Consider the following 27,172-nt stretch of genomic DNA (forward strand, 5'->3'; position numbering starts at 1 on the left):
GGAGCGACATTGGCCGGGGGCGGAGCCTGCGGCTCGTTACCTTCGCGGGGCGGAGGCAGGCGCGGGGCTGGTGTGAATCCCGCATCCCCGGGCAGCCCCACGGCAGAGCCCCACGGAGCGGGGCCCTGGACCCGCCTCGAGCCTGCGGGGACGAGCCCGCGTCACGGAGCGAGCCCGGGGCTGCCCGGCCCTCCCGCCGCCGGGCCCCATGGCCCCCTAAGCGCCCCACCCCCGCGGGGAGCCGTGCGCCCCGGCTGCGCGCCCCGTGCGCCCCGGCTGCGCGCCCCGTGCGCCCCCGCTGCGCGCCCGGCCGGCCGGGCATGAAGCCGCTGGAGAAATTCCTGAAGAAGCAGGGCTCGCACCTGGCGGGCCGGGCCGGGGCGGGCCCGGGGCCGCTGCAGCGCCGCCACAGCGTGTCCCGGCTGCTGCTGCCCGGCTTCCTGCGGGAGCCCGGCGAGGGGGAGCCCGCCGCGGGCATGGAGCCGGGCCAGCCCGGCGGGGACGGGCGCTGGCTGGAGCTGCGGCCCCCGGACGCCGCTCTCCGCTCCCCCTCGTCCTTCTCCTCCGAGGAGCTGAGCCCCGCCGGCGGGGAGCCGCCGCTGAGCCCCGCGCCCGCCGCCACCTGCTGCTGGCCCCCGGGGCCGCCCGACAGCCCCGAGCGCCTCCTGGGCGCGCTGCTGGAGCGGCTCGGGGCGGACCCGGCCTCGCACGGCCCCGGCTGTGGCGCAGGTAGGCGGGGGACTGGGGCTTGGGTGGGGGGAAGGGGCTCTGGCGGGGGTCAGCCCATGAGGTGTGGGTAGGATGTGGGGGGTCAGCCCCCAGGCTCAGGGTGCAGGGGGTGAGCAGGTCGGGGTGGTCAGCGCATTGTGCCAGGGGGAGTAGGATGGGGGGGGGGGGTCGGCCCACAGGATCGCAGGTGCCAGGGGGAGTAGGACGTGGGGGGGTCGGCCCACAGGGCCAGGGTGCAGGGGGGTGAGCAGGTGCTGGGGGGGGGGCGACTGACTCTTCAGAGGAGGTGGATGTAGCATGTGGGGTGGGTTTCTGTCACAGGTGGGGGGGACACGGTCAGGTCATTGGGGGAAGTTCGGGGACCCTGCTGGGCACTCAATGGAGTTGGCAGGGCCTGGGACAACCATGGCCGCAGGGTGGTAGCCGGGGAGCTGTCCGCTTTGGCCCTGGGCAGCGTCATTGCAGGAGGGAGCAGCCAGGAGGTGCTGTGTCCGGGGGGGTCAGGGCTCCCCTCTGGGGGGGGATGCTCGCTGGGGAGGGCAGGGGGGTGCCATGGGGGAGCCCAGCGGGGCAGTGACTGGCCTCTCCTGCCCTTGCAGAGCATGGCCCAGGGCCCCCCTAAGATCCCAGGGGATGCTCGGCTGCGGGGGGTAGGGTGTTTGGAAGTGACCCACACTGCCAGGGCCCAGGTGGCATCAGCTGCACCGCGCAGCCCATGGACCTGCCCGTTGATCGTTAACGTTGCTCCGGTGCTAAAATTAGCTTCAGCGGCCCCAGAAGGCAGCTCGCGGGAGCGGGAGCCGCAGCCCTCGGCTGTCCCTGGGCATGGGCTTCCCACCTCACAGCCCAGCAGCAGATGGGCCATCTTCTTTGTGCCAGCCCTGCCCCTGTATTCTGCCGCCGCTGGGCTGTCTGGCTGGGTGGGATCGGGGTGTTCAGAGCGGGGGGGACCCCTGACTGGCAACGCAGGGGCAGCGTTCGGCTGCTGGGGGGGTGGAATTGTCTGTGAAGATGGGGAGACGCCAGGCATGGAGCAGGGTTTCGCTGTGCAAGCTCCTTCCGGCACATCTCTGCTGATGCCCCTCGCTCCCGACCCGCAGGCCCCTGCCAGCTAACCCCAGATCCCTCTGCCCCAGCTCTGCCGGTCTCCTCAGCCCTGACCTGGACTTCCTGCTGTTTTGTGTCCCTCTTCCAGGCCCCTGCCAATTATACCAGGCTGGTTTGTGAGCTGTGACCCAGGCAGTGGCCCTACAGGCGCATGTGACCTAGACAAGCTTGGGGGCTGGGGTGCCTGGATGTCTCATGGGGCCATTGTCCTGCAAGCCCCTCATGGTGGCGTCTTGTGCCCCTGGAACCCATCCTATTCAAGTTGCTTATAAATATCTAGAGAAAACAGTGAGGTGGCAACATTTGCAGACGATACCAAACTGCTCGAGAGTTAAGACCAAAGCAGACTGCAAAGAGCTCCAGAAAGATCTCCCCAAACTCAGCGATTGAGCAACAAAATGGCAAATGAAGTTTAATGTTGATAAATGTGAAGTAATGCACATTGGGGAAAAATAACCCCACCTAGACATACAATATGATGGGGACTAATTTAACTACAGCTACTCCAGAGGGAGATCTTGGAGTCAGGGTATATAGTTCTCTGAAAACATCCATGCAGTGTGCAGCAGCAGTCAAAAGCAAACAATGTTAGGAATCATTGAAAAAGGGATAGAGAATAAGACAGCGAATATCTTATTGCCTCTGTATAAATCCATGGTACGCCCACATCTGGAATACTGCATACAGGTGTGGTCGCCCCATCTCAAAAAAGATCTCTTGGCATTGGAAAAGGTTCAAAAAAGGGCAGCAGAAATAATTAGGGGTTTGGAACGGGTCCCATATGAAAAGAGATAAAAGACTTGGACTTTTCTGCTTAGAAAAGAGGAGACTATGTGGGGATAGGACAGAGGTCTATAAAATCATGACTGGTGTGGAAAAAGTGAATAAGGAAAACTTATTTACTTATTCCCACAATATAAGAACTAGGGGTCACCAAAGGAAATTAATAGGCAGCAGGTTTAAAAGAAACAAAAGGAAGTTTTTCTTCACTCAGCGTACAGTCAACCTGTGGAACTCCTTGCTGGAGGATGTGGTGAAGACTAGGACTTTTAACAGGGTTCAGAAAAGAGCTAGATAGATTCATGTAGGTTGGGTCCATCAATGGGTATTAGCCAGGATGGGTAGGAATGGTTTCCCTACCCTCTGTTTGTCTGGAAATGGATGACAGGGGCGGGATCATGTACCTGTTGTATTCCCTCCCTCTGGGGCATCTGGCATTGGCCACTGTCAGCAGACAAGACACTGGGCTAGATGGACCTTTGGTCTGACCCTGTCTGGCTGATCTTATGTTATGTTCTTACCTAGCCCCGTGCCTGTGTGTGGACCCTGGCGCTTTCCCATGCAGGTGCTGAAACAACAGACTTGGGGAGTCGAGAGCCAAGCTCCCACCGACTGCAGTGGGCCAGGCTTGAGCGTGTCTGTGCAGGGGGAGATGGGGCCAAAGCACCATCCAGACCTGGACTCTCCTGTCTGGAGTGGGGGTGCAGCGGGCACCTGGGGAAAGTCCCGGGGCTCCTTTGTTTGGGTGCTTGGGAGCAGCGTGGGAAGGGGCGGAGGGGTCTCAGCGGAGGGGGTCTCCGCCTTGGCTGCTTGCTGGGGGTGCAGCCTCCTGTCTGACTTCGAGCTCTGGCTCAGGGGGATCTTGGGTGGGATGAGAGCCTGGCTTCTGTTCTAGGAATCCCAGGTGGCAGATTGGATGCCTGTCTTTGCTCTGGCTGCCTGCCATACCCGACTGCCTTGTGCCTGGGCAATGCCAGTGGGTATGTAGGACTGGCGCTGGTTGGGGCATTGATTTCCTCAGGCCTCCGTGTTCTTCCTTAACCTCTCCAAATAGGACACACAAGGCAGGTGTGAGGAGTAGAAATCCCTCTGGCCATACAGCTGTGTAAACAGCTGTTGCCTTCCACCCCAGAGGTGGCTGCATTTTAGCATCAGGCGGAGCGGTCCCTTTATCTCTGTCCCAATGGGCTTGTGGGGCTGACTTCTTCTTAGACCGCTCTGAGGTCCTTGCAGGCGCGCCATCATGTGTTGTAGGCAGATGGGGAAACTGAGGCACAAAACAAGGTGGTGCCTTGCATGGCACATCAGTGGCAGAGCTGGTTCCCCGTCACCACAGGACACGGGCCTCTGCGTACGTCACTTCCCCATGCGTTACAGGGGATGATTATCCTCTGCCTGTCACAACAAAGCCGGCTCTGGAGCAGGGGTTGAAATGTCAGGTCCCAGCCTGGGGGGTGGGAGGAGAAGGATTTCCCTGTTCCTGCCCCGCATCCCTCATCACAGGACCACCCCAGCGGCCGAGCCCCGGCTCCATTGTGCGAAGGATTTGCTTAATCCCCAGCTCGCTGGTGCAAAGTTACCTCGTGTGCCAAGCGGCCGGGCTTTGATTACTAGCACGGGGGCGTTCTGCTGCCGCTGGCTCGGGGCCAACGCTGCGCCCGCCTCGTGCGTCCCATCCCGGGGTCTCCAGACACCAATGCTCGCAGCCCACCTCTCCGCAGCCCCACTGAGAGAAGGGAAGCGACTCCTCCGTGGTGACACAGTAAAAACGGCCGGACCAAGAACCGAACCCAGGAATCCTGGCTCCCAGCGCTCCCTCCCCTGTAATCACTAGGCTGCGCTCCCTACCCAGAACTGCAAATAGAGCCCAGGAGTCCTGGCTCCTAGTTGCCCCCTGTAACCACTAGGCACCACTCCCTTCCCAAGAGCCTTGGTTACCAGCTGTCATTTGCTCTAACCAGTGGGTCCTACTTCCTCCCTTAGCCAGAGATAACCCAGGTGCATATTTAAACTGCAAGCCCCGCCTTCTTTCGGCGTTGGGTGCTGTGGCCGCACCTCCTAGCGGGGCTTGGCCCATAGGGGCTGGGCATGGGGATGCTGGCACCAGCTCTGGAGGCCAGGGTGGGAGGGCTGCTGCCTGCTTGGTGGGCCGATGGAAAGTGTCCCCCTGACCATGAAGGGCTCCGGAGCCAGGCCCGCCTTGGAGGGTCTGAGATGCCAGCCACGGAGTGGCCCTGGGTGCGAGGGGGGTGGCTCCCAGTGGAGGGGCGGAGCCTGTCTGCCAGGTTGCGGCTGTCAGTGGGCGGAGTCAGCTCGGAGCTCCCTGCAAGTGAATAGTTGGGGGGTGGGGTGCACTGGCAGAGGTGCCCCCTTCCTCAGTAGGGCTTGTGGGGGGGGCTCTCGGAGCACCCAGGCCAGCCCCCCTGCAGCCGCTCTCAACTCCTGGGCACCCAGAACCTCTGCCTGGCAGGAGCCCTGGGGTGGAGCAGCAGCCCCCATGCTCCTGGCTGCTCCCCAGGGCCTGCCCGGTGCCTCGTGCTCTGCTGGAGCCTGGGCCTCCCCCCCCCCCCCCCCCATGGAGGTTCCTGCCCGGGGAATTTCCCTGGGCCACTAGCTCCCCTCGGCTAGCAGGCAGGAGGGCCCTGGGCTGCCTTAGACTTTTGGGAAGGGGGAGGGGGCCTGAGTCCCTGGGCAGGAAAAGAGCAGCTGTGCACAGGAGCACCAGAAAGCCCCAGGGGCCACTGTGGGTCGGATACCAGGCCGTACGGCCCAGGTGGCCGGTTCAATTCAGCACCCCTGCTGGCTCCCAGCTGTGCTTAGCATCAGGAAGCCTCCATCTGTCCCCTGCTGCGAGGAGTCTCCGCTGGCCCTGGGGTAGCTTTCGTGGCAGGAAAACTGAAGCCCCCCTGTGTGTTCTGGGGATACTGCCGGGGGAGGAGGCCCACATCAGGATGCAGCTGTTTGGCTATGACAGACAAATGGACCAGCTGGCTGCCAGGGAATCCCCTTTTCTTTATATCCCCCGCCTGCCGTTAGCCTGCGGGACTCACTGCCGCAAGGCACAGCAGCACAGGCAAAGGCTGGGTACAGTTCAGGAAAGGGTTAAATACGGCTCCTGCAATTTTCCAAAGGCCTTAAGGGTTCCCCCCCTCCGTGCCCATAGAGCTCCCAGTTTTCACCCCTGGGGACAACAGAGGGAACATGTAGTGCACTCCGTGCAGGGATCCAGCACAGAGCTGAGAGCTTCACCCTCAGGCATCAGGGCACAAGTCATGGAGAGGGTCAGGAAGGAACATTGCCAGCCACAGGCGGGGGCATGTATTGCATGGTGGCATAGCCTGTCCGTGCACCTTCCCTGGCAGTGCCTAGCCCTGCTGCTGCTGGGGACAGGCTGATGGACCAATGGCTGCTCTTGGCCTGTGCAGCCGGGGCACGCTGGTAGACAGATGGCCTAGGGGGAACGGTGTGACTCAGTGGGCAGGGCTGGGAATCCGGGTTCCTGGGTTCTATTCCTGGCTGTGCTGCTGACCTACTAGGCAAGTCATTTCCCCTTCGCTGCGTGCCTCAGTTTCCCCATCCGGCCTGTGTGGGTTGAGCCTGCGAGCCATGGGAGCCCCCAGCACCCTGGGGCCCAGCCTGAGCGGCAGCACCAAGGAGCTGCTCTAACACCCCTCCCGTCAATCAGCAGCGTGATGCCCTGTGGCAGGGGGTAGTGCACCAGGCTGCAAGGAGCCTGGGTCTGTGCTCTAGGGTAGCCCCTGGGCCAGGGGAGGGGGCGTTTGCTGTGGCTGGCCCAAGGCCGATCCAGTGCCCAGAACTCACCTTGGAGCCCCACCCAAAGGGCATCGTGCTGCTGGGTCCCCTGCACCCCGAGGGGGCAGCAGGCACGGGCACTGTGTGGATCTCTCCCTGTGGCTGGCCCGTGGCAGGGAGCTGGGCCAGGCCAGCACAGTACTGGGAATACCCCTCCACCGTCTCCCCCCAGTGTGTGACCTGCTGCCTGGAGCTGCCCCACACTGGGTGTGATCCAGCGCCCCCTTCCCCCCCCCCGGCCCAGAGCGGCTTGTGGGCCCCCCCCAGGCAGGGCTTGGCACGCGGGCAGGGCGTGGCGCGTGTGGGAGCTGCTGGGCCTGATCTGTAAACAAGCAGCCTGTTCCCTGTGCCCCCTGTTCTAACACGCTGAGACACTGCGCCGGGGTGGGGGAGGGGCGCCAGGACTCCTAGGGTTCTAGCCCCCGCTGGGGCGTGGGGGCGGGGAAGGGGGTTAGGGCAGCACATTCCAGGCCAGGGTGCCTGGGCGCTGATGCTGGCTGGGGGGGGGGGCAGTGCAGACTAGTGGTTATAGCAAGACACTGGGCGGCAAGATATTTGAGCTCTGCGCCTTCCCCAGCGGAAGCCTGGGCCGGGACCTGCTGCACAGCCCCCCTGCCTTCCCCCCAGGGCCTGCCCTGAAATGACCCCCTGTGAATGGGGTTTGGGCTGGTACCTAACCCCGGCCCCTCCTCTTCCCTGCTGCCGGCCCCTCGGCTCAGCCCCGGTCGGCGCCTGGCGCTGGCCCTTCGCTCCGTGCCTGGAGGGCCCCCTGAACTGGCTTTTCTGGGGGGAGGGCTCTCATCTGACGCCCCGAATGGAGCGAGGAGCCAGCTGGGCTGCTGCGCCCCTTGGGTTTGCCTTGTCTCCCCCGGCTGGGCTGCTGGGCGCCTGGCACTGCCCACGCCTGCAGAGGGAAACGTGGAATTTTCTGCCTTGCGCCCACGGGCCAGCTGTGCCCACGGCAGCCAGGCCCTGCTGGTAACGCTGCCGGGGACAACAACTCTGCCAGATGCAGCTCCCAGGTGCTGCCTGCCCGGCTTGTCCTGGCCCTGATGCATCAGCGTCACCTTGGGCAAGTCATGGCCCTGCTCTGTGCCTCGGTTTCCCCTCCCTTGCCTTGTTTGCTTAAATTGTGACCTGCCCGGGGCTGTTTGTGTCACTCGGTGGCACAACAGGGCCCTGGTTTTGGCAGGGGCCTCTAAGTGACAAATAATAATTTTGGGGGAGGGGTATTAACCGGCTTTCCTGGCTAAACCCTCCCTTCCCGGCAGCTGCGCTCAGACAGTCTTTTCCCCATGCTGTTCCACAAATCAGTGCTCCGCCCCAGAGGTGGCTGCTTTTCCTTTCATGGAAGGGATTAGCAGCAGGGAATCTTTTGTTCTTTTGCCTCCTGTCCTAACCTGCCTTGCGTGTTGTTCCACTCGGCTGCCGCGCTGCCCATGAGAGGCGGCAGCATCTCGGAATTGGGTGTGGCCTGCAGGCTCCGTGTGCTTTAACAGGGGGGTCTTGGCTCTAACGCCGGGCTCCCCGCACGGGGAACCGTCTCGCTCCGGCCATGGCGTTGCAAAGCCAGTGAATTCATTTCTGCCCTTGCTACCCACCTCCCTGCTGGGCAGCAGCTGCCTTGCCGGGGGTAGTAGGGTGAGGCCAGGCTCTGGAGCAGGGCTCAGCCCCTTAAGCAGGGGCCTCGGGGGTGACGTGTGTTTGGGGGGAGGTGTAGGAAGTGGGTGGGGGTGGGATGTGGAGGGGGGAGGTTGCGGGGGGCATATGGGGTGGCTGTAGGAAGTGGTGGTGTTGAAAATGTTGGCGTTGCCACCCCCAGGATCATGGGAGGGGCGTGTCTGACAAGGGGGCTGGATGCAGGGGGGCGGGGGCCGTGGCTCGTGGTGCAGATTCTCCTTGGCAGAGCCCCCGCGTGGAGGAAGAGGAGGTTGGGGTGGGGGCAGGGGATGAGGCAGGAGCTGGAGCCCGGTGGCGGCTGAGGGCAGAGTCCATAGACTGAGTGTGAGTCACAGCATTCCTGGCATGGGACAGGCAGGAATTGATACCAGCGGGCCCCGGGAGGTCAGGGACCCCACAGGCTGCCCCCACTGCCCTCAAAGAGGTGGGTGTGAGACGCCTGGTTCCATGCATGGTGCTGGGACTGAGCGTCTCCTGGTTGCCTGTGCCTCAGTTTCCCTGGTGGGAATAACACTGTGAGTCCACCCTTGCTAAGGACAATGTGAGATTAGCTTGTACTCATGAGCTGGGCCCTGGGCACCCCGGTGGCAACATTGATCCTGCAGCCCAAGTGATTGTAAACAGCTCTGATGCAGGCGTGTGTATGGGGGGATCGTGTGTGTGCCAGGGTGGCATGTGTGCAGGCTTGTGCATGCAAGGAAAGTGTGTGCGTGAGGGAGAGACTAGCGTGCCAGGGTGGCGTGTGTGTTTGCAAGGGACCGTCTGTCTAAGGGTGGCACATGTGTATCTGAGGGACCATGTATGCAAGGATGCCACACATGGGGGACCATGTACACGAGGGTGATAAATGAGTGTATGTGTGTTTATGCAGAAGGGATAGTGTCTGAGGGCAGCACGTGTGTGTGCACAAGAGACTGAGCATGCAAGGGCACCGTGTGTGTGTGTGTACAAGGACAGTGTGTGTGAGCGACTGCGAGGGCACATGTGCATGTTTGTGTGTACAAGGACAGTGTGTGTGAGCGACTGAGTGTACGAGGGTGGCACGTGTGTGTGTGTGAGGGCAGCACGTGTGCATGTTTGTGTGTACGATGACAGTGTGTGTGAGCGACTGAGTGTACGAGGGTGGCACGTGTGTGTGTGTGAGGGCGGCACGTGTGCATGTTTGTGTGTGCGATGACAGTGTGTGTGAGCGACTGAGTGTACGAGGGTGGCACGTGTGTGTGTGCGAGGGCAGCACGTGTGCATGTTTGTGTGTACAAGGACAGTGTGTGCGTGAGAGCGCCTGAGCGTGCGAGGGCGGGATGCTTGTGTGCCGAACCTACCAAATCCCTGGGGGAAGGGATGGGTCTAATTCCCTCTGACTAACACGTGTGATCACCGTGTTTGTGCCTCCACCAGCGCGTGCCCTCCCGGGCGAGACCCAGCTGGGCAGGGCAACAGGCACGCCTGCCTTCCCCAGGCTAACTCGGCCCCGTGTCCATCTCTCTCCTAGACATGCTGCTGGACGACCTGATCCTGACTCACTCGCTCTTCCTGCCCACCGAGAGCCTGCTGCAGCAGCTGCACCGGCAATATCCTTTGGGGCAGCCCCCGGGAGCGGGGGGTGGGGGGCAGGGGTGCTCGGGGGAGGGGCGGGGGGTCTGATCCGCTTCAGACAAGGGCTCTCACCTCTTCCCTTTCCGCAGCCGAGCTCCCTGCCCTGATCCTCTTTGCCTGCGTCTCTTCAACCTCTCCACTGGGCCGGGCTGGTCAGTTTCCCCACTGGCTGCCTTGATTCCCCCCCACCAGGGTGTGGGGCCTGATACTCCGGGACCCCCCCGCCCCATCTGCCCGAGGGAGTCTGTCTCTCCTGGCGTGTTCCCGTGTATCTCTGCAGACCGCTGGCTTCTCCAGCCTGAACGTGGCCCTGACAGGCTGCGCCCGTCGCACCAGCGTTGGGCGGGGGGCAAGGGTGTTACATTGCGGGTAATTGACTCGTCGAGTAGTCGATGGAATTTCCCGTTGGGGCTCTTGTACATTCCGAAGGAGGAATGCGGAACTCGCGTCCGGCCCGGGGCAGGGGGAAGTCCCGCTGACTCCGGGCTGCATGCGGGTGCCTGCTTTGAAATGTACGAGAGTCCCCAGCGAGGGCTCTTGTGCATTGCAAAGCCATGGAGCCTGGGGTCAGTGAGTCCCCTGCTTACCCCAGGCTCCATGCTGCGCTGTGGATAAGGTACCTGCTTCTGGAGCTAGAGGTCCAGGGTTCAAGTCCCCCCAGCCAGTGTGGGGTCACCCAAAACAAGCTTGGCGATGGATGAACCTGGCACCCTTTGAGCAAAGGATGGCTAAGGGGGGCTCCTCCAGTGGCACCATGGATAAGATACCTGCCTGCAGAGCCAGAAGTCAAGGGTTCAAGCCACCTCCCTCCCCCACCTGGGGGCAGGCCTCTGCCCAACCACTTGCCTCCAGCAGGAGGTGCTCACTGGCTGACCTTGTTATGGTAGGGTCTCCCAGGACACACTGTGCTCTGCTGTGGGAGCCAGGCCTGCGCATGCTGGTTTGTTATGGTAGGGTTACTGGCCAGCTCATAACGGCTGGTCTCAGTGCCAGGCTGCCCATGTGTTGCACGGTCCATGCAAACACCCGTGGCGGGGCAGGGGCAGGATGCTCACAGCATGACTGGGAAGCAGGGTTGGCTGGGGGACCAAGGTGTCCTTCCTTCACTTCAGCCAGGAACCCTGGTTTGTTCCAGGCCTGCCTGAGCAAAACACCCAGAGCCCAGCCCTCGACTTTGCTTTGTTCAGCCGACAGCCTCCTGCTTACCAGCTGCCCCTTGGGCAAGCAGCAGCGTGGCCCACGGCAGGCGGGACTGGGGTCACCACCCCAGCCAGGCAGGAGGGCTCCCCTGGCCTCCCTGGCACCCATCTCCTTTCCCCCCTCCCCCTGCAGGGCGTACCTAGGTACCACTCCCCCAGGGACCTCATTGGGGTCACTCAGCCAGGGCAGGGCCTGTCCTTCCACCTCCCCATGGGGTCACCCTGGTTTGCCCTGCCAGAGGAGCCAGGGCCTGGGGAGCAGGCACACAGCTGGGAAGTGAACCCAGGAATCCAGGGCCCAGCAGCTCTCTGCCCAGGGACGGGCTGCCCCTCCTCCGCCAGGGGCCTCTCGCAGCCCTTTTCTCTTCCCCAGCTCCTGGGTCTTTTTATCCTTAACCCGGTGCCCACCTTCCTGCTGGCGTCGGGGGCCCCTTCGCCCGGCTGGCAGGAGGGTGCCGGGCTGCCGAGGAAGCGGGCCGTGCTGAGCGTGCTGCTGCACTTCCTGGAGACCTACCAGGGCATCCTGCAGGAGGAGGAGAGCGCTGGGAAAGTCATCAAGGTGCGTGGGAGCTGGGAAGGGGCAGCTTCACCCTCCCCCCCCAATCCTGCCCAGTGCAGGATGGGCCTGATCCTCTTTGCCTGCGTCTCTTCAACCTCTCCACTGGGCCGGGCTGGTCAGTTTCCCCACTGGCTGCCTTGATTTCCCCCCCACCAGGGTGTGGGGCCTGATACTCCGGGACCCCCCCGCCCCATCTGCCCGAGGGAGTCTGTCTCTCGTGGCGTGTTCCCGCGTATCTCTGCAGACCGCTGGCTTCTCCAGCCTGAACGTGGCCCTGACAGGCTGCGCCCGTCGCACCAGCGTTGGGCGGGGGGCAAGGGTGTTACATTGCGGGTAATTGACTCGTCGAGTAGTCGATGGAATTTCCCGTTGGGGCTCTTGTACATTCCGAAGGAGGAATGCGGAACTCGCGTCCGGCCCGGGGCAGGGGGAAGTCCTGCTGACTCCGGGCTTTGAAATGTACGAGAGTCCCCAGCGAGGGCTCTTGTGCATTGCAAAGCCATGGAGCCCGGGGTCAGTGGGGGACTCAGAGTCCCCTGCTTACCCTGGGCTCCATGCTGAGCTGTGGATAAGGTACCTGCTTCTGGAGCCGGAGGTCTAGGGTTCAAGTCCTCCTCACCCAATGTGGGGTCACCTACGATGAGCTTGGCGATGGATGGTCCTGGCACCCTTTGAGCAAAGGATGGATAAGGGGAGCCCAGACTGTAGGGAGGTGGGGGGGCTGGTGTGGTGGATAAGCTGCCTGCAGAGCCAGAGGTCAGGGGTTCAAACCAACCTTTCCCCCAACATGGCATCACTTAACACAAGCTGAGGATCAGCTGGGGACTCCACAGCTAACCCCAGGCTCTACAGCACTTCAGCATTTTAAAGGAGCAGCACCACACAGATGATCCCCAGCTCAGCTATGTGGCATTGCCACCTGGAAGTACCCCTCCCCCCGCTGCCCACAGCTGACAGAGGTAGCAAGGGGGTGGGGGAGTCGACTAGTCCTTAACATCCCTGGAGGGGGGTGATGCTTTGTGCCCCTACACCTGCCCGGCCAGATCTGAGCTGGGGGAGCCCTGCTGGCCAAACAGCCTAAGAACCCCCCCTCCCCCCCCCCCCAGGATCTCTACCTGCTGATTATGAAAGACGCCTCCCTCTACCCAGAGCTGCAAGATGAAATCCTGAAACTGCACCAGCTGGTGGAGACGGTGGAGCTGAAGTGAGTGACGCAGGGTCCCCTCCGGGCTGATGGGCACGGCGCTGCCCCCGACCATGGCCATGGCATCCAGACTCGGGACCCCCTTGCGCTGGGCTCTGGCTGCTCCCACCCACACATCCTGAGCTGCCCCCTCTCGGTGCTGCAAAGCCGGCCCTGCCATGCTGGGCCCGAGATGTTAGGGGCCAAGGGGTTGCTCCTGGGGGACACTAGATGGCACCCAAAGATATTTATGGAGGGGGGCGGAGGGGGTTGTGAAAACTCCGTGTGGCATAATCCCCCACCCTGCAGCCCCTCCCCCCCGGCACTCACCCCGAGGCCTGTCCCCTTCCCCCCCCCGGCACTCACCCCGATGCCTGTCCCCTTCCCTGCAGGGTGCCTGAGGAGAGTCCCCCACCCAGCAAACAGGTGAAGCCACTTTTCCGGCACTTCCGGCGCATCGACTCCTGTCTCCAGACCAGGGTGGCCTTCCGGGGCTCAGATGAGAGTGAGTGTGGGGGGGGAAGAGGGGAAGTGAGATTCTACGTCCGAGCCTCCCTGCCGTGGCAGCAGTGCTGGGGGGCAGGACGCCTGGGTTCCATCCCACGGGGGGGGCAGGCGGGTGTAGTTCCTCAGCCCCGGTCACAGGTGCCGGGGTCCTGCCCCGGATGGAGCGTGGTGGGCACCCGACGGGACATGACCAGTGCCTGCCTGCCTTGTTGTGATCCTTTCAATTGCGGTATCAGCCCGTGGGCCTGGTGGCAGAGCAAAACGTGGGCCCTGCCCTCGCTGACCCCTCTGTGCCTCGGTTTCCCCACCTGTAAAGTGGGGGGCCCGCGGATGAGCAGGAAAAGCTTTAGGAGCCTGGGAGGGAGGGTGCAAAGTGATGGGGACAACGATCCGTCCGCTGCCCCAGGTCTGATCTCCTCTCGCCCCATTCCTATGGCCACCCCCGGCAACCTCCCCCGCCCTCCCACAAGCCCATCGGTGGGGTGCTCTGGGCCTTGCTACCCACTCCCACCGTGCCAGCAGGGGGGAGAATAGGGCTGGGGCTGCCCTCCCGTAATCTGCAGCCCCACTTACCCCTCCCGCCTCTCCTTGCAGTCTTCTGCCGCGTGTACATGCCCGACCACTCCTACGTCACCATCCGCAGCCGCCTCTCCGCCTCCGTGCAGGACATCCTGGCCGCGGTGACGGAGAAGCTGCAGCACTCGGAGGAGCAGAGCGCCCGCGAGGAAGCCCTCGTCCTGGTGGTGGTGGCGTCGTCTGGAGGTGACTGGCCTAGGGGGTGACACCGCGGGGGCTCGGTTCCCCTGGGCGGAGGGTAAATCTGAGCAAGGCACGTTCCAGCTTCCCGGGAGCCTTGGGGGACCGTTACTGGGGCAGGGTCTGGGCTGGCATCGCTGCCCTCTTGCTCCCTGCTGTGGATCAAACCAAGGCCCTGCCAGCCCCCTCGGGGTCTGCCCGATGCACGGTGAGCTTGCGGTGACGTCCTCTCTGGGCACCAGCAGGGGGCGCTCTGTGTGGTTATCTGGGCACAGGGGCCACGCCGGGTCTCTGGCTGAGGGGCGGGTGCAGACACGGGCTGGGGGTGGCTGGAGAGAGCAGCTCCCCAGGGGCGTCTGGGCAGGCAGAGTGTTTTCCGGGTGGCCCTGGGTGTCTAGCCAGCCTGAGCAGGGAGCCTGGGCAGAGGGAGGTGTCCTGGGTTGGGGGGGAGTGTCTGGGAGATGTGGGGAGGGGGAGCTAACTCCGCCCCTCTTTCCTCCCCCCCCCCCCCCCAGAGAAGGCCGTGCTGCAGCCCAGTGAGGAGTGCGTCTTCACCACACTGGGAATCAACAGCCACCTCTTCGCCTGCTCCAAGGACGCCATCGAGTCCTTGGTGAGACCCTCGCCCCTTCCTCACCCAGCCCAGCTTCCTGCTGGTAGCCCGGAGGGGCCACATGGTACCAGCGGGGCCACAAAACAGAAAGGGGCTGGAACCCAGTTTACTGCCTATGCCCCCCCCTTGGAGGAACCCGCCAGAGTTTCCCTTCTCCCCCTCGTCCTATACCCCAGGTTCTATTCGCACCCCAGCCCTGCCAAATCTCCTGGGTTTCCCAGTCACTGCTTTAGGAAACAAATCTCGACCCCCGGATCGCTGCACTTGCACTGAAATGCAGCCACTTCTGGGGTGGGGCGGGGCCTGGCTGCCCAGCAGCACAGGGTGGGGATTTAGAAATCCAGCACCGAGCTCTGAAGCTGCAGGGGGCAAAGCGGCGGCCCCAGGGCTGGGATGTGGCCAGGCGCCGGGGGTCAGTGCCCTGACTCTTGCAATAAGCATCATGAAATCTTAAAGGGCTCCCAGGATCTGACCGCTAGGCAAGGCAGCCTTTGGCATGCAATGCCGCTATAGTTGCTGGACCAGTCTTCATGTGCCCCGGCCCCTTGGCGCTACGTGGAGCAGCAGCGCAGGTGCCCTTTGTACCAGGGACGTGTGGCCATGGGGCTGGCACAGGGCTGCTGGTCTTAGCAAAGGGAGACTGGTTGCTTTAGCCGTGAGGTTCTCTCCCCTTCTGAGCACTTACGGGTTGGAGGAGAAACTCCCGTCCTGGAATGCACCGGCTTTTCCCGCGGATACGGTTCCACGTTCCCGTCCGAGGGGTTGCTAGAGGGGCCAATTGCCCTCTCTCAACACCGCCTCATGGCAAGTCACGCCCCCTCCCGGCAGGTCCCACTCCCCGAGGAGATCCAGCCCTCGCCGGGCGACACCGAGATCCACCGCGTGGAGGCTGAGGAAATAGCCAATCACATGACGGCCTTTCACTGGGAACTCTTCCGCTGCATCCATGAGGTGAGCTCGGAGGGGCCCGCCTGCGCATCCCGGGCCCGTGTGCATGGACAGGCCAAGGAGACACGGAGTGGGGCATGCAACCCTGCAAAGCAAACGGACAAAAACAACCCCTCCCCCATGTGCGGTGGAAAACCTGCATGTTTTTGTAGGCCCTGAGCCTGGCCACTGGAGAGAGGAGCAGGGGTCTGGTTGGGTCAACAAAAAGGGCAGTTGGACAATCCTCTGCGTGGAGTCAAACGCCGTTTTGGTGCCCAGCTCTGAGATGGGGCCTTTGCTCCTCTTTGCTGATTTGAATCCAGCTAAGGACAACAGGCAGCAAATGCCGTTCGCTTCGGGTGGGTCTGTGGCCCAGACGTGGCATGAGTTTGGTGGGGATCGGTCACGTTCCCAGAAGACAGGTGGGCCAGCACTGACTGGGCCCCCTGCTGCCAGGCAGATCACAGGGCTCCAGAGTCTCTGGTCCCTCTGGGCAGGTGGTCAATGGGGCAGAGTGTGGGGCTTTGCTATAGGGGAGGGGGTTGGGGAGTGGGAACAGGCTGAGGTCTGAGCTCAGGGTTCGGGCCGTGGTGAAGGTGGACCCGGCTGCGGAGTGATGCCGGCTGTGTCTCTTTCCCGTGGTTTGCAGCTGGAGTTCGTGGACTACGTCTTCCACGGGGAGCGGGGCCGTCGGGAGACAGCCAACCTGGAGCTGCTGCTGCAGCGCTGCAGCGAGGTGCAGCACTGGGTGGCCACCGAGATCCTGCTGTGCGAGTCGCTGGGGAAGCGCGCGCACCTGCTCAAGAAGTTCATCAAGATCGCAGCCGTGTGAGTGCCACGGAGGGTCCTCCGTGGGGCCCTGCACGGGGCTGCGACAGGGATCCCTCTTCCCCTCGCAGCCCCAGACACTCTCAGTCCCTCGGCCGCAGCTCGGCATTGCGGGGTGCCCAGCTGGCCTCGCCCGTGTGGGGAGCTGGGACGCCTGCAGTAGCCTGGAATCAGGGCATTGCCTCGTGCTCAGGTCAGGTGTGAACATTGGTGCTGTTGCAGCAGGAGGCTGCAGGGCCCTGACTGGGGAGGCACTGGGGAGGCTCAGTAGGGGGCGCTCTCCCCTGGTGGGCAGTGCTGACCCCAGTGCCCCAGGGCAGCACTAGGGGGCGCTGTGCTGCAGGGCCCGGACTGAGGGGCTCAGTAGGGGGCGCTCTCCCCTGGTGGGCAGGGTTGATCCCAGTGCCCCAGGGCAGCACTAGGGGGCGCTGTGCTGCAGGGCCCAGACTGAGGAGCTCAGTAGGGGGCGCTCTGCCGTATTGGGCAGGGCTGATCCCAGTGCCCCAGGGCAGCACTAGGGGGCGCTGTGCTGCAGGGCCCGGACTGAGGGGCTCAGTAGGGGGCGCTCTCCCGTGTTGGGCAGGGCTGATCCCAGTGCCCCAGGGCAGCACTAGGGGGCGCTGTGCTGCAGGGCCCGGACTGAGGGGCTCAGTAGGGGGCGCTCTCCCGTGTTGGGCAGGGCTGATCCCAGTGCCCCAAGGCAGCACTAGGGGGCGCTGTGCTTCAGAGCCCGGAGTTCTGCAGTGGGATCCAATGGGGCTGAGGGACGCTGGTCAAGGGGCTGCTCCTCACTTGCCCCCAGGGTCCCAATGAGCCAGGCCCAGCTGGAGGGCTGCGGGTTATGTGCCAGGATCTGTCCCGCTTTAACCCATTAGTGCCTGGCCCCTGAGCCTCCGGCTCTGTGTCCCCAGGTGCAAGCAGAACCAGGACATGCTGTCATTCTACACCGTGGTGATGGGGCTGGACAACGCGGCCGTCAGCCGGTTACGACTCACCTGGGAGGTAAGGGGGGGGGGTCTCTGCTTGTCGGCGCAGAGTCTGGGACCCCCGTCAGGCCGGGCAGGGCTCCCCATGGCTCGTGGGAGCCAGCCAGGTCACTTTGCCCTGACGCCGTGGACTGCACCCAGCCTGGGGCCACTCTGGAGAACCCAAGGGTGCTCCTGGGAACAGGAGGCTCATAGGGGGAAAACTCCTCTTGCGCTCAGTGCTGGCCCCAGTGCAGCCCTAGGGGGCGCTGTGCTGCAGAGCGGGGCGGGGCTCAGTAGGGGGCGCTCTCCCCAGCACTCTGGGCTGACCCTAGCGCCGTGCTCGGGGGCTGGGCTGCTGTGTCCCAGAGGCTGGAGCTTTTTGGAGGTGCTGAAGACCCTACCCACAGCCCTGTCCATCGGAGTTGGGGTTTAACCTGATGCCCAGGCTGAATTCCAGCCTTGGCCTTGGCCCTGCCGTTTCTCCCGGGTACTTGGTGCCGGCGAGGCACCACAGCAGTGCACACAGCCGCCATCGTCCACCCCAGAGGTGGCTGCATCTCGGTGCTCGTTCTGCAGCTGCAGAGCCTGTGGGGAGCCCAGGGGCTGTTCATCTTCCTCCCTCCCAAGGAACAAACCCAGGAAAGAAACACTCGGCCCCTCCCTCTGCTAACAAGGGCCCTGCCTGTCCGCCCCTTCCACGAGAGAGCCCTGCCCAGACTCCGGATTAGCGGCACATTCCTGAGCCTCCCTGCCCCCTCTCTGGGGAGGGGTGACCTGCCTGGGGATGGTGCCCACACCTCCGCCCCTGCAGTGGAGCCGAGTCGCCCAGGATGCCCGTGTGCCAGGGACACCTGGCAGTTGGCAGCGAGCGGCATGGCATGGGAGTAGCTGCTGGAGGCACTGGTGCTAGGAGGGGGGAGGGGAGCCTGGCCCCGGGGCTGGGTACCCACCGGTTCCTTTTTGTTTTTCAGAAGCTTCCCAGCAAGTTTAAGAGCCTGTTCCGGAAGTTTGAGACTCTGACGGTGAGACCCTCCCCTGGGGGGCCGGGCTGAGCGTGCAGGGGGGCGTCCCTGGCTCACCGCTCTCGCGCCACGGTGCTGGGGGGCAGGACAGGGCACCCACGAGTGTTTGGGGAACTTGGCACCTGCACGGGTCCCCATGCAGCTCGGCTCCAGCAGCAGTCCAAGGACACAGCCGAGAGCAGGACAAACACGAGGGGCTGGGGACCGTCGGGTCGATGGCCCTGCTCCTGTGCTGGGGGGGAGGGGGGTTGAGTGGCAGCACCTGAGCGGCTGCTGGTGGGAGCGCAGGCCACAGGCACCCCGCTGTGCGGCAGGAACCGCCTGGCTCTCGCGCCCTGCCCCCCAACGCCAGCCTGCATCTGCCCCTCACTTGGAGGGGGGCCGGGCGGGTTACCCCCCTCTGCACTCAGGACATGGCGCTTGGCCCCCATCTGGTGGCACCCCCGGTGACCCCTCCAGAAGGGCCCTGCTCTCAGCTATGGATTCGAACCAGTAAACTGAGGCAGCCGCGCTGGGCTCACTAGGCCGTGCTGCCTCGTCTGGGCCGAGCCGGGTGACTGGGCAGCACATGCTCAGTGCTGCATGGAGACCCCCTTGTGAGGCCAGGGCTTTGCCAGCGCGGGGATGTTAGCCAGGCCTGGCTCCCCAGAGCAGAGCCTGGAGTGCCAGCGGGCTGGGTGCTGGCGAGGTTCAGCCGGGGCCTCCGAGGGGTTTGCCCTGCTGCCTCTGGCTGCATGTCCCAGGCCTGGCCCTGGCTCTGAAGAGCCCAGTCCCTTGGGCAGTTTGGCGGGGGTCCCTCTGGAGCCACCCCTGACTTGTGCCCCCTCCCCACTCCCGCAGGACCCCTGCCGGAATCACAAAGCCTACAGGGAGGTCCTCTTCAAGATGAAGCCGCCCCTCATCCCTTTTGTGCCGCTCATCCTGAAAGGTGAGCCCTGGCCAGCAAGGAGCGCTGGGTACGGTCCCCCCCCCGGGAAGCGCTACCCAGTGGTTACAGCTGGGAGAAGGGGGGAGTGGGGCTTTACAAGGCTCCTGTCTCTGCCTCCTGGGGTGCCTTCTGCCATGACTCACTTTCCCCAGCCTGGCGCTTTCCCTTCTATGTCAGTGCTGACTCCAGTCAGGGGGCGCTGGGTTTCCTGAGCTCTTGTCACTCCCCCAGGGCCCGGCCCCTTTGTGGCCTCATTTCGATTAGGCAGAAGGAGCCCTGCCTGTGCCCTTCCCTCCCCCACTGCCACCTGCTGGGATTTCCCCATGTGCACTGGCAGCTGCCGGGCTCCACCCCAGAAGCAGCTGCATTTCAGTGCTGGGGCATTAAGGATTCTGGGGACTCCCTTCTGCCCTCAGGCAGAGCGTGTGAACCCAGGGCCAGCACAGGCCCCAGAACCAGCAGCCCTGGGAGGAATCCCTCTGTCTCTAGCTCTGAACTGGGGCCTGGCCAGATGCCCATGGGGAGGGGGGCTCCCGGAGAGATGGGAGGCCGGAGGCCGTCTGGCCTCTGCTCACCTCGTCCCTCTCCCGCTTTGCCCCCCAGACCTGACGTTTGTGCACGAGGGCAGCAAGACGCTTCTGGACGGGCTGGTGAACGTGGAGAAACTGGTGAGTCCCCCTCCCCCTGCCCCGCACGCCTGGGTTCTTTCCTGGGCAAGGCCCTACCTCTCCGTGAGGCGTGTTAGGACGATGCCCCAAGGAGCTCGCACAGGCTGGGAGGGGAAACTGAGGCAGGGGGTGGGGCCAGGACTTCGCCGGGCTCATCCCATGGCAGAGATGGTGAGGGACACCCCCCCACAACCCGCCTTGCAGCCCCGTGTGCTCACTCCAAGCCCCTGGCCTGGCTCTGAGAACAGCTGGCGTCCGGGCTGGGGGGTGTCTCAGCACCAGGCCTGCAGGGCAGCAAGCTTTGCCTTTGTCAGGACAGGCCCCCCCGCCCCCCACTGCGCCCCTGCCCCCACGGGATTAGCCGCCGTTGTCCTGGGAACGTCCTTCATGCAATATTCAGCCCGGCGGGGGGGGGGGGGGAGGGGGGGGGGGGGGGGGGCGTGCAGCCACATGGAGCCAGCGTTGCCATGGCGACCCCCTCGTTCCCCACAGCCCCTCCGGGGATGTGCCAGGCGCTCGGCTCGTGGGGTCCTCGAGCTGCTGCTCGGCACAGAGACCGGCTGTGCCAGCCTGGCTGTGACCCGGCCGGTCTGGTGTAAACGGAACAACCGCAGGGCACCCCCCTCTCCCCGCTCATAGCTGGGGGGGTCTGGCTGAGCGATCCCTGCCCCCCATGGCACCCTGCTCAGGTTTGCCACAGGGCTCTGGGCTGGCTGGCAGCAGAGCACCGGGATGCTGCCCCTGCTAAGGCAGCCGCTCTGTGCCCTTCGGCTGGGTCCCCCGGTGCCCGTTAGATGCCCACCAGGCATCCCCTCCGCCAGCTGTACCACCCCCGCCCCACCCCCACCTGAGCTGTGCCCGGCGGGTGCCAGGTTCCCCTCCCCTCGGAGCTGTGCCCGGCATCCCTGACACTCCTCCAATCTGTGCCAGCTGGGAGCCGGACATCCCTGCCCCCGCCCCCCTGAAGCCGAGACCTCCCCGGGCATTGGGTGCAACTGGGGCGTGAGGCGCGGGGCCGTGGGGATCGCCCCTTGGATGTGAATTGTGCAGCCTATGACCCCACGCGGGGCGGCAGCTCCTCTGTGACGGCCACCCAGGGCTCCCCGCGTCCCGGCTGCCCCAGGGCACGGAGCACGGTCCACCTGCTCCCGAGCGCCGATCTGCCTCCCGGCCCCCTCGTCCCAGGGGCTGGGGGGGTAATGTTCCCCACACGGCACCCTGTCCCCTCACGGCCTTGCCCCTGCCTATGGATCGGCTGGAAAGTCTGTTCCGGGGCCTCTCGACCCAGCCCTACCCAGCACCCTAGCACGGGGCGGGCGTCTCCCTGCCTGGCGCCCGGCACTGGCAGAGCCCAGGGGCTGTGCTGCCTCCCACCCACGCACCCCGCCCCGGCGGGATCTGGGCGCCCTCTCTGCATGCCAGGGGGAGGAAGCCAGGGCCAGGCCTTGCTACAACGCTGGGGTGGAATTGTCCCTGGACGACCTGCAGATCACAGCCCCCCCAGAGGCTGCAATTCAGTAACAGCAATAAGAGCTGGGTCCAAATCCCCCCCCCCCCCCCCCCCCCAGCATCTGCAGCCCCTGCAGGGACGCGTCTCTCTCTCCGCTGGGGTGTCTGGCGCCCTCTGCTGGCCTGTGGGTGCAGGACTCAAAGCAGCTGCTTGTTTTTTCCCACGCCTGCAGGGTGGCTGGGTGGGCCCAGAGTCAGGGGTAGGGGTCTGTGCTGGGCGAGGGGGGCTCTGCAGAGGGGTCTGTGCTGGGCAAGGGGGGGCTCTGCAGAGGGGTCTGTGCCGGGCGAGGGGGGCTCTGCAGAGGGGTCTGTGCCGGGCGAGGGGGGCTCTGCAGAGGGGTCTGTGCCGGGCGAGGGGGGCTCTGCAGAAGGGTCTGTGCCGGGCAAGGGGGGGCTCTGCAGAGGGGTCTGTGCTGGGCGAGGGCGAGGGGGGCTCTGCAGAGGGGTCTGTGCCGGGCGAGGGGGGGCTCTGCAGAGGGGTCTGTGCTGAGCGAGGGGGGCTCTGCAGAGGGGTCTGTGCTGGGCGAGGGGGGCTCTGCAGAGGGGTCTGTGCTGGGCGAGGGCGAGGGGGGCTCTGCAGAGGGGTCTGTGCTGGGCGAGGGCGAGGGGGGCTCTGCAGAGGGGTCTGTGCTGAGCGAGGGGGGCTCTGCAGAGGGGTCTGTGCTGGGCGAGGGGGGCTCTGCAGAGGGGTCTGTGATGGGCGAGGGCGAGGGGGGGCTCTGCAGAGGGGTCTGTGCTGAGCGAGGGGGGCTCTGCAGAGGGGTCTGTGCTGGGCGAGGGCGAGGGGGGCTCTGCAGAGGGGTCTGTGCTGGGCGAGGGGGGCTCTGCAGAGGGGTCTGTGCTGGGCGAGGGCGAGGGGGGCTCTGCAGAGGGGTCTGTGCTGAGCGAGGGGGGCTCTGCAGAGGGGTCTGTGCTGGGCGAGGGGGGCTCTGCAGAGGGGTCTGTGCCGGGCGAGGGGGGGCTCTGCAGAGGGGTCTGTGATGGGCGAGGGCGAGGGGGGCTCTGCAGAGGGGTCTGTGCTGGGCGAGGGCGAGGGGGGCTCTGCAGAGGGGTCTGTGCTGGGCGAGGGCGAGGGGGGCTCTGCAGAGGGGTCTGTGCCGGACGAGGGCGAGGGGGGCTCTGCAGAGGGGTCTGTGCTGGGCGAGGGCGAGGGGGGCTCTGCAGAGGGGTCTGTGCCGGACGAGGGCGAGGGGGGCTCTGCAGAGGGGTCTGTGCCGGGCGAGGGGGGGCTCTGCAGAGGGGTCTGTGCCGGGCGAGGGCGAGGGGGGCTCTGCAGAGGGGTCTGTGCCGGGCGAGGGGGGGCTCTGCAGAGGGGTCTGTGCCGGGCGAGGGCGAGGGGGGGCTCTGCAGAGGGGTCTGTGCCGGGCGAGGGGGGCTCTGCAGAGGGGTCTGTGCCGGGCGAGGGGGGGCTCTGCAGAGGGGTCTGTGCTGGGCGAGGGGGGGCTCTGCAGAGGGGTCTGTGCCGGGCGAGGGGGGGCTGGGCGAGGGCGAGGGGGGCTCTGCAGAGGGGTCTGTGCCGGGCGAGGGCGAGGGGGGGCTCTGCAGAGGGGTCTGTGCCGGGCGAGGGGGGCTCTGCAGAGGGGTCTGTGCTGGGCGAGGGCGAGGGGGGCTCTGCAGAGGGGTCTGTGCTGGGCGAGGGGGGCTCTGCAGAGGGGTCTGTGCCGGGCGAGGGGGGCTCTGCAGAGGGGTCTGTGCTGGGCGAGGGGGGGCTCTGCAGAGGGGTCTGTGCTGGGCGAGGGGGGCTCTGCAGAGGGGTCTGTGCCGGGCGAGGGCGAGGGGGGCTCTGCAGAGGGGTCTGTGCTGGGCGAGGGGGGGCTCTGCAGAGGGGTCTGTGCTGGGCGAGGGTGAGGGGGGGCTCTGCAGAGGGGTCTGTGCCGGGCGAGGGGGGCTCTGCAGAGGGGTCTGTGCCGGGCGAGGGCGAGGGGGGCTCTGCAGAGGGGTCTGTGCCGGGCGAGGGCGAGGGGGGGCTCTGCAGAGGGGTCTGTGCCGGGCGAGGGCGAGGGGGGCTCTGCAGAGGGGTCTGTGCTGGGCGAGGGGGGGCTCTGCAGAGGGGTCTGTGCTGGGTGAGGGGGGGCTCTGCAGAGGGGTCTGTGCTGGACGACGGTGAGGGGGGGCTCTGCAGAGGGGTCTGTGCCGGGCGAGGGGGGCTCTGCAGAGGGGTCTGTGCTGGGCGAGGGGGGCTCTGCAGAGGGGTCTGTGCCGGGCGAGGGGGGCTCTGCAGAGGGGTTTTCCTGGCTGGCGGCTCACTGCAGTGACTGCCAGTCTCATCTCTGTGCCTGGCTAGGCTCTGGCAAAGCTGGGAGCTGCTGTGGGGCCAGGCCCGGCCCCCCGGTTGCTAACCGCTTGGCTGCCTTGCTTTGCAGCACTCGATAGCGGAGAAAGTGAGGACAATCCGGAAGTACCGCAGCCGGCCCCTGTGTAAGTACGAGCCTCCCCCCGCGGGCTCTCCCCGCGCTGCGCTCCAGGCAAAGGACGGGCCACGTAACTTCCCCCCGCAGCTCCTGAGGGGGGGCGCTCCAGCCCGGGTGACTCGGGGTCGGCAGTGCGGCATGGAGCCTTCGGCCCTGCTCAGGCACCCTCCCGTGATGGAAGCTGCCACCTTTCCGGCGGCGGAGACTCTTCCCTGTGCCATAAACCCGTGGGAAAGCCGACGCGGGCATCTCGGGAATTGTCCCAGCTGACACGGTCAGGCCACTCGGGCCGGGCTGGCAGCAGCCATGTTTTGCCCCGGGGCAGCTAGCAGCCCAGCAGCCTCTCTCGTGGGGGCAGGAGTGGGGGTGGCTGAGTTCCATCCGGGAGGCCGAGCAGCGCCTCCCACTGGTGGGTGCTGGGACTGCGCCCTGACGTTTCCTCTTCCTCCCCGCAGGCCTCGATTTGGAGGCGTCGCCCAGCCAGCTGCAGACCAAGGCCTACGTGCGCCAGTTCCCGGTGATTGACAATCAGAACCTGCTCTTTGAGCTCTCCTACAAGCTGGAGGCGAGCAGCCAGTGACAGCCGCCGGCCCTTCTGCCGGGGGGGGGAGCCCCACTACAGCACTTTGGCCGGCCCCGGCTCGCTGGACTCCCCTCTGCCGAGGGGGCGCGGGGCCATGGCACTTTGTGGTTTACAGAGTCGGCTGGACTATAAACACACGGCCCTTCCCCATCCGGAGTGGGGGGACCCTGCCGTACAGCCAGGGCAGGCCGGGACTGGCTTTCAACTCTGGGCCAGGTGCCCACGGCACCATCTGGGGGACCAGGGGGATGAGCGGGGGACACTTTCCCCTCTGCCGGGTGCCACCGAGGTGGGTTGGAGCCACGTGGGGCAGCACGCGCTCTGGGGGTCAACATTCCCCTTGGCAGGCCCCTGTACTCCCTCAGAAGCCCGTCCCCTTCTCTCTTCCCATCCCTCTCCCCTCTTCCTCCTCTCCTTCCTCCCCTGGCCACAGCAGCGTCATTCCTCCCTGGCTGGCTCTTGGAGGGACAGGGACCCGACCTCCCTGTGGGGACGCCCTGAGCATGTGTCAGAAGGCAGAGAGGCCCCTCGGGAGTAGCACTGGGGAGAAGCTCTGGTGTCAGCATCTCTGCCTCCCGCAGCTGCAGGCTCCGCCCGTCCCTGGAGTATCAAAACCCTGGCCGCTTGGTCCCTAGGCGTCTGACCACTGTAACTGACGCAGGTGGGCCTTGAACCTGCAAACTCCGGAGCTCGAGCCTAACTCCCTTTGCCAGCCTCCTGGGGAACCTCAGCCAGGGGTGGGGTAGGAGAGGAAGAGCCCCCCTCCCCTCCTGCCGGTGTTGTGAGCTGTGCCACAAGGAAGGCCTCATAGTGCGCGGGGGGTTTGGTTGCTTTTTCCATTGGATGCCCCCATCCCCACTGTCTCTCCCATCCCTGCCCTTCACTTACATGGAACCAAGGGCAGGGGCTGTGGAATACCCTGGCCAGTGCTAGGAACAGCTGTCTGACCCCATTGCCTTTCAACCCTTCGAAGGCTACGTCTACACTGGCGCGTTCTCACGCAAAAACTCTTCCAGAAGAGAGCGTCGACACGGGCATGTGCTTTTGCGCAGGAGCATCCGTGCCAGTGTGGACGCTCTCGTGCAAGACATTCATGTTGCCTGTCTACACTGGCCTCTTGTGCAAGAACAGTTGCACCAAAGGGCTTATTCCTGAGCGGGAGCGTCAGAGTTCTGGCGCAAGACGCCCTGATTTCACACAGTAGAAGGTCCGTTTACTTGCGCAAGAACACGCGGCCAGTGTAGACAGGCAGCAAGTTTTTGCGCAGGAACAGCCGCTTTCGCGCAAGAGCGTGCCAGGGTAGACACAGCCTTCCTGTCCACCCCATGGAGCAGCCTGTGCCCTGAAGCATGGCCCGGCCCTGCCTCCCCCTGGCCCCCAGCCACCCCCACTGCTGCAGCAGGGATATTTCACCAAGGACAAAGCCAACCCCCCACCCCCATCATGCCCCTCAGTGGGGTGGGAGCCGCTCCTTATGGCTGCCAGCCCCAAGGAGCCCCCATGGCTGCAGAGAGGGTAGCAGCCCAAAGGGAGCAGAGGTCAAGAGTGGGGTGAGGCAGCTGCCAGGGGCAACAGGCGGATGGGGGGAGAACCCCAGAAGCGTGTCCCCCGCAATTCTATTTTTGTACCGATCCTTTTTGTCGTGCCATAAACCCCCTGCCAGGGTGTCTTTCGATTCAGGGTCTTTCTCTTGGGGCCAGCGCTGCTCGCCCGCCTGCCGCCCGGCCGTGCCCTGGCCCCACACACGAATGTATATATTTTGTACCAAAAATGCTCTCTTCACTGTAAATTTATTTTTTAAAAGAAAACTGCAGAGATGGGTGTGCGACGGTGCTTTCTCGAGCGACGTGGGCTGGGAGGGCAAGGCGCGCCGTGCAGTGGGGCGGAGAACATTATTGTTTTACTGCCAGGAGCGCGCGGGTGTGGCGGGGGGGAGGATAGCAACAAAGGGGGCACTGTCTGCGGAGGGGCATGGCCAGTGCCTGGACCCGCGTGGGCACTAGGCAAACACAGTCGGCTGAATCCAGCTGGCCCCTTCTCCTTGGGTGCCGCTCGTCACACGCTGAGAGAGAGAGCTGGGTTCTGAACGGGAGAGTTCCACGAGACCCCCTTCAACTCGAAGGTCCCTTAATGGGCACTAGGCTGACCGCCTTTCCCAAAGAGAAAACGACCCCCCTCCCCGAGCTGCTTGGCCCCTGCCCTGCTGTAGCCAGTCGCTGGAATCCTGGGGGTCCCACATGCTGGAATGCTGCTCTCCCCCGGTCCTGCCTCCCCTTGGCATCTCCACTCCTCCTCCCCGTTTTTTTTTTAAACCAAAGGGGGCAGTTCTGTTTGCTCCTGCCAAGTGATCAAGTCAGCAAGAGCCATGGGGCCAAATGCTTCTGTTTGGGAAAAAAGGCAGGACAGAGCTGAACGAAGAGGCTGTCCCAGCCAAAGCAGGCTGCATTGTCACCCCCATCCATGCTAGTGCGTCTCATGAGAGGGGCGGTGACCCTAGGGGCTGGCCACACTTAGGTCGGCCCTCCTTCGAGTGCATGGGTTCCCAAACTGGGGGGGGGTGTGCTCCCCTGGGGGGGCATGAAGAAATTCCAGGGGGGCTGCAAGGCGACCCCGCCTCTCCCCCCCATCAAGTTTTGCTGCCCTGTTCAGTTCCTTTTTTCCTTTTTTTTTTGCTCAACACATTTTGCTGCTATCGGGGGGGGGGGGGCCGTGTGTGAGGGTTTTTCAAAAATCAAAAAGGGGGGGCGTGATGCCAAAAAGTTTGGGAACCACTGCTCTAGTGCAAAGAATCTCTGCCCTTGCGGGG

General features: G+C 64.6%; 1 protein-coding gene across 1 annotated transcript; it reads left to right on the top strand.

Moving 5' to 3' along the window:
* The first annotated feature begins 47 nt into the window (after positions 1 to 47).
* On the top strand, positions 48 to 25,842 carry RAPGEFL1 (Rap guanine nucleotide exchange factor like 1). The gene is made up of 15 exons (XM_075911259.2): positions 48 to 729; positions 9,602 to 9,680; positions 11,313 to 11,463; positions 12,570 to 12,667; positions 13,039 to 13,151; positions 13,748 to 13,915; positions 14,425 to 14,522; positions 15,351 to 15,473; positions 16,099 to 16,277; positions 17,189 to 17,279; positions 18,217 to 18,267; positions 19,108 to 19,195; positions 19,799 to 19,863; positions 23,736 to 23,790; positions 24,239 to 25,842. The coding sequence occupies exons 1-15, from the start codon at positions 321 to 323 to the stop codon at positions 24,361 to 24,363; spliced, it is 1,893 nt and encodes a 630-aa protein (XP_075767374.1). The 5' UTR covers positions 48 to 320; the 3' UTR covers positions 24,364 to 25,842.
* The last annotated feature ends 1,330 nt before the right edge of the window (positions 25,843 to 27,172 follow it).

Source organism: Pelodiscus sinensis, chromosome 29, assembly GCF_052426305.1.
Source record: "Pelodiscus sinensis isolate ZL-2025 chromosome 29, ASM5242630v1, whole genome shotgun sequence".
In the NCBI taxonomy this organism is placed as follows: domain Eukaryota; kingdom Metazoa; phylum Chordata; order Testudines; family Trionychidae; genus Pelodiscus; species Pelodiscus sinensis.

Bases quoted from the DNA above. Each gene is read 5' to 3' on its own strand.
- RAPGEFL1 (XM_075911259.2), top strand. From the start codon at position 321: ATGAAGCCGCTGGAGAAATTCCTGAAGAAGCAGGGCTCGCACCTGGCG. The intron at 17,280-18,216 runs GTAAGGGGGGGG...TTTGTTTTTCAG, and splicing joins GGTTACGACTCACCTGGGAG to AAGCTTCCCAGCAAGTTTAA. The intron at 19,196-19,798 runs GTGAGCCCTGGC...TTTGCCCCCCAG, and splicing joins TGTGCCGCTCATCCTGAAAG to ACCTGACGTTTGTGCACGAG.